The sequence below is a fragment of the Sinocyclocheilus anshuiensis genome, unplaced genomic scaffold (genome assembly GCF_001515605.1).
Source record: "Sinocyclocheilus anshuiensis isolate Anshui unplaced genomic scaffold, SAMN03320099.WGS_v1.1 scaffold990, whole genome shotgun sequence".
Taxonomy (NCBI): Eukaryota; Metazoa; Chordata; class Actinopteri; order Cypriniformes; family Cyprinidae; genus Sinocyclocheilus; species Sinocyclocheilus anshuiensis.
This window is the reverse complement of record NW_015539926.1, coordinates 1,502,301-1,508,351: the sequence shown is the minus strand read 5'-3', so window position 1 is coordinate 1,508,351 and position 6,051 is coordinate 1,502,301. Positions and strand designations below refer to the sequence as shown.

General features: G+C 37.5%; 1 protein-coding gene across 5 annotated transcripts in view; it reads left to right on the top strand.

Annotated features, from left to right (window-relative positions):
* The first annotated feature begins 551 nt into the window (after positions 1-551).
* Positions 552-6,051, top strand: part of LOC107686703 (protein AF-10-like) — a 47,166-nt gene continuing 41,666 nt past the window's right edge. For 2 of the 5 annotated variants that reach the window (XM_016483803.1, XM_016483802.1), the window contains exons 1-2: positions 553-1,048; positions 3,012-3,091. In XM_016483803.1, the coding sequence (XP_016339289.1) occupies positions 886-1,048; positions 3,012-3,091 (243 nt within the window). In that variant the 5' untranslated portion in view covers positions 553-885. Of the gene's footprint in view, positions 1,049-3,011; positions 3,092-6,051 lie in introns of all 5 variants that reach the window. The other 3 variants (XM_016483804.1, XM_016483801.1, XM_016483805.1) reach the window with 3 other exon arrangements.

Below are 6,051 nucleotides of genomic sequence, written 5' to 3'. Positions count from 1 at the left end.
CCTAAACCATTGTTAAGTTTTTTGGTTAATTTTGACAATAACCTCTAGAATTTGCCTGAAAAAATAATTACAGGCAGTTTATATGCCCAACAATATGCAAAGCTGTCATAGCCTATAGCCTACCGTGTGGCATTATTGTTATTATTATTATTCCGTGAGATTTGTATCCAGCACATAGCCAATAGGCTACTATGTAAATATCTTAGTACAGTATCTAAACTGATGAAACCTTAAAATGGGATATGCATATACTGCTTCACAATTCTGAGGGATTCCCTATAAATCTGTTATTCTGAGAAAAAATGAGAATGAGCTTAAACGAGCACACTAATTAATTCTGAGGGCAAAACTCCACTGTATGCATCATTTGCCTTTATCTTAAATAATGTTTAAATAAATATGATATATCAAGTTTAAGTTTCGGGGTAACCTTCTGAGGATAATTTTGACCTTAATAACAAATGTGAACAGAACCTGCTTAATGAGTCTGTAAAGTAACATCGTTTCAGTATAAAAACAGAACTCCCAGAAGATCATACTTTGCGGTAGAAGTGCAGTGCACCGTAGCTCGTCCCCTGCTCGCGGTAAAATTCAATGGCGTTCGCCGCGTGGATCAAACAGCCCCGCGAGGCCTCTTCTAGTCCGCTGCCTCCCTCGTTCGGCTTTTCCGCGCATGCGCGCACAAGCGCCTCCACACTCCCGAGAGCCTTCAGTACGGGGTTTGTGCTTTGAGCCCCCACAAAATACCGCCTTCAACAACAACGCAACTGAAATATGGCTTTTCATCGAAATGGGACATAAAATACGGCTTTCAGGGGAGATAGGGATTCGTGAGACAAACGCCCGACCGCCTTTTTGTTGGTCTTTGTGCGCTGCCGATGGTAGATGGTATCCAGTGAGCTGTATCTGGCAGAGGAAGACGACGACTCGGCGAGTAATATGAAGGAGATGATCGGAGGCTGCTGCGTCTGCTCGGATGAGAGAGGCTGGGCCGAAAACCCCCTAGTCTACTGCGACGGTCACGGCTGTAACGTCGCCGTCCACCAAGGTAAATATAAGCGTCTCGACATCTCTACACTGTTATTTTTTTTTGAGGGACGGGTTATTCGAGGCTGGTGTTTTGGTAAGTTCCCTTCTGTTGTGGTTTGAGAATTAGCTTAGCATAACCTATCCTAGCTTAGCTTAGCTCAACCGAACAGTCAGTATGACCTAAGTTTAACCGCTGGAGCGTGTTTGCGTTATTGGGATGACATTTGAGAAATGTAAAATATTTGGACGGTTAATTTGTGTTGTTTTTAAGGTGTGTCGGTTGCTGTGAAGCAACGGTTTGCCGAAGTCCCGTCGGAGTGCTAATGTTATGTGTTAGCACCAGCGCTACTCGGCTGTAACAGCATGTCGCTCATGGCTGTTCATTATCTCCAGTTTCAGGACCAACAACGTGTCAGTCACAGCTATGGAAACAGAGATGAGTCACACTCAGACAAGCTCTGTAGGTCATTACAGCTAGGCTGATAACACTCATTTATGGCTAGTCAGCAAAGCTGTCAACTAATTACGGGACTCTTAACAGGATCTTGACTGTTTTCTCCGCGTGTAGTTAGTTGTTTGTCTTGTGTTATTTTAGGTTGAATGACGCTTCAAATGACATATTCACATACATAAGTACATTGGTTCGAAGAAAGTTGTCCTTGTAGGAAACTCAATGGGTGCAGACAAGTGAAAAAACTGCGCAAACAAATGCTAAGTTAACTTATTTTGTTTTAGATGTAAAGTAGAAATCTGACCCGTCATTATTAAAACCTGTCATTGAAGAGTGCTTTTTCTACATTGAGATCCTGTTGATAATTTATTTTAAGAAATGTTTTGTCATTCATGCCATGGAAATAGTTGGATGTCTTTTAATATTTACTTCTTGTTTAACGTTGTTTAAGCTGATATGGTCAGATCAGATGCTTAATATCCTAGAACTGGTGTCAGCATCTATTTTGTTAGTTCACTGAAGATGATCCAGTACAAATGGATCAAGTTGTCACCTATAGACTTGCAGACAGATGTTAGTGTTTAGACAAGCTTCTGATAAAGAGATTTTTTTGTAATGTTTTGTATCGGCTGACTATTGTGAGTTTGTAGCCTGTCATTGATCATTTCTGATAAGTGGAACCATAACATTTATTTGCGTTTGCTCAAAAATAACTATAAAGCAAAGATTAGAATTCTTGCGTGTATCTAAAGTATTTTATTCAGGGTATGATTTTTTTTCTCTCCACCAAATATAAATGATTAATGATTAGTGTTTCACCAGCCATTTTATTTTTCCAGTTCAAATATATAAAATATTTTTTTAAATATGTAAAATTGAACAAACACGCAAAGACCTTTGTAAGTGGACCAAAAAAGATTCTCTTTGCAGTCTTCCCTGGCCTTGATAGTGAACCTGACTGTTTTTGGTCCACTTAACTTTTCATTCACACTGTTGTCTGTTTAGAACTTAGTTCAGGTTGACCCCAAAATGGCAAAATACCCATTATAAGTGAACCTCAATGTTCATGTATAAGACCAAATTCTGTGGAACCGGTGACACAAGAAAACATGGAAACTTCCCACATGCTTTTGTTCTGCAAAGTGCTCATGCTACATTTTGTGTTGTCTGTTCACCAAGATACAATCATACGTTTGTGTTTTTTTTTCCAAGTACGTGTCTTTGCATCTAGGCAACAGCATTTCCTGTCATATGTCAGTTTGAGATGTGTTACAAGAAGTCACATGCCACATGAGTTACCCACAACTGCGTGAACAAAAATTACCCACATTTGGCTCATGGCGGGTGTTAAATTTATACTCTGATGTTGTTGCAGTAGGATTACATCTCACACATTGCTTAAAATATCATTTTTAACACTCTCACATGTTAATCTCGAAACCTGACAGGACGAGATAGTCAAGCTGTCAGATTTACAGTAGTTGGAAGCAAGTCTTTTTAACTGATCTCTCCTTCATTCCTGTTGTTTCAGCCTGCTATGGAATTGTCCAAGTCCCCACAGGCCCCTGGTTCTGCAGGAAATGTGAATCACAGGAACGTGCTGCCAGGGTGGTGAGTTTCCTCATCTTTATATAAATCTTTCAGACTGTCTGTTTTGCTGAAGCCCAGATCTCCTACCTCTTTTTGTATATTGTGGATTTGTTTGCAGTTTCCATTTGACAGATGATATTATTTATAATTTATACTTTGAACTGGTCTTACAGATTTCACTTCAAAAGCTTTGTTAGCCAGCATGAGGGACATATTATAATAAACATGGTTGAAGGCCAGGCAAAGGACATTTAGGCATTCAGTGAAATTCCCTGTGATCAGACAGTTTTATCTTTATCAAAATACAATGCATTTAAGGTCAGGGTCTGCATGGACAAACTTAATCTTTTCTTTTGAAGTTTTGTCTATGAGCTATTGCTCTACTGTTAAAGGGATAGTTTTTCCAAAAAATCTAATTGTTATTTTTTACTCCCACTTGTGTTGTTGTAATGCAGTATTCCCTTCTTTCTTTTTCAGACCACAAAGGGAGAAATTTAAAGAAATATCCCGCTTGCCCATATAATGGCAGGGAATAGCGGCAAGTATTTTTTTAGAAAAAGATGCAAAAGTATCACAGAATAATCGCAAACAACACATGCCATATATTCCAAGTGTTCTAGGGATCTACAACAAAGTTTGGTGAAAACAAACTAAAATTGAATGGATTCTTCATCAAAAATCCTGACTTTGGCTGTTGGATTTTGTGTATGGCTGAGACTGTAAAACATTACATTTCAGTTTGTTTTTTACCAAACTTTATTGTATACCCCCAGAACACTTGGAATATGCGATAGTGTTAGGAAGTGTGGGTGCATTCATAGTATATGCCTACTTCTGCATCTTTTTTTTTTTAAAAGCTTTATGCTGGCCACTATTCTATATGTGTGAGCACGAGTGGGACATTTCTTTAGATTTCTCTCTTTGATGACTTAATTTTTATTTTTGGTTAACTATCCCCTTAATGATGCATCAGGCACATGAAATGGTGAAGACATCACATACTATTTATCATTTACATATGGACTATTCAAAATGTGGACAGTTATAAATAAGTATATTCTTAACATTTCATCAGTATTTAGTTTGTATGCACTTTTAGGATATTTATTAAGACCTCTAGAAGCAAATGAACTAGCCAGTTCCATACAGAGTCAGTCACTCTAATCTTCACTATGCACAATGGCACTATTGCACTCTGGTATAGTGTTGAATGCGTCACTTGTTTACTGCAAACAAATTATCAGTGGTACTTCTTACATTGTCACCTTTTTTAACATTTAACATCATTCATAAAGTGTATATCTGGTCAAGGGTTGTTGCAATCATGTATTTTCACAATATTTAATTTCATGGTCTTGTACTGATAACTTAGATTCATATCAGTACTTTTATGTGTTCATGTGTGTATTTGTATCATGTAATTATGAAGCAGGTTGTCCTTGTTGTGAGACTGCAGTTTGTCTGTGTGATCTTTTAAAATGCTTAAAGTTTTTAGACTTTTGCGCTTGAGATGTTTATAAAAACCATATAAGCATTCAGAACAATTCATAACGTCTGTGGGCTGAAGTGCTTAACCTTATATCACATATATACCAATGTTTACTGAACAAACATCTGGTTTACTTTGTATGAATGCCATGTATATAAAAACAATATGACTTGGCAGGACTCTTAGGCCTGTATGTATAACAGATGTTATCCGACTTAATAGTGGGCTATTACACTGAACTTTTTTGACTTGTGAATGATCAGAGGTTTGAAACATTATAAGCTGAAAATATCAGAATTGTACAAAAAGCGTCTTTATGGCTCAGGCGCAAGTCTGTCCACTGTCTAGCTTCAGAGGTCATATGTCTTTTTTATCCATTATTCATTTAATCACTGTTTTGGCTATTTGTGGAGCAATTTGTATCATGTGGTAACATAGTGATTACATGAAAATAATAACTATTATGTAATATATATGTCATTACATATTGTGCTTTTTTAAAATATGTTTTTACACGATAAATATAAGTAGAAAAATATCAGAAATAATAGTATACAGTAGGCATGGGCCGGTATGAGATTTTGACGGTATGATAACCTTAAGCAAAAATATCACGGTATTGTTGTTACAGCTCTAAAACGTGTTATTTTTAAATGTCTGGGTAAAAAATAAATAAAACACTATATATTTTATTTTTAAGCAACATACAAAATATTTGGAACAGCAGTATTTGTTTATTTTTTCTTTGATTTGTTTCTGAAATGTTTGCTGAATTGTGGGCTGTCTCGCAGCTTTTGATGAGAAAAAGAAGAAAAATAAAGACTGACATATTTATTTAACCTAAATCTGTAATTACAGTTATTTAAAGGGGTCATATGATGCGATTTACATTTTTCCTTTCTCTTTGAAGTGTTACAAGCTCTTGGCGCATAAAGAAGATCTGTAAAGTTGCAAAGACTAAAGTCTCAAATCCAAAGAGATATTCTTTATAAAAGTTAAGAGTCAGCCACGCCTACCTAAAACGGCTTGTTCTAATACGCCCCCACATATCTACGTCACGATGTGGGAAGATTTGCATAACGCCACCCAAATGTTCACGCAAAGAAAGAAGGCGTAACTTTTATTCTCGCTGTAGTATTGTTGCTGCTGCCATGTTGTGAAGACGCTGTGTGTTTCGTTGTGAAAGCGAAACTACTTTGTTTGGTCTTCCAAAAGAGGAACAGTATAAGACAGTATAAGTCAATATAATCTGTAATTATGTCCCCACTGGATGCAACAAATGACTAATAGACTCCGTGCGGAAACGATCGCAGCATGACTGCTGCAGACGCACCACTCCTGGAGCACACTGCCGGAGCGCAATCGCTTGCAGTGTGAACGCTCTGATCCGTAAACATGGGCGTGGAAAAAATGCACACCACAGACAGTGTATGTGAACCTGGCGTTACGTTTGTATGCCCGCTCGGTCTGTTCTGTTCTCATGCTCCGTTTA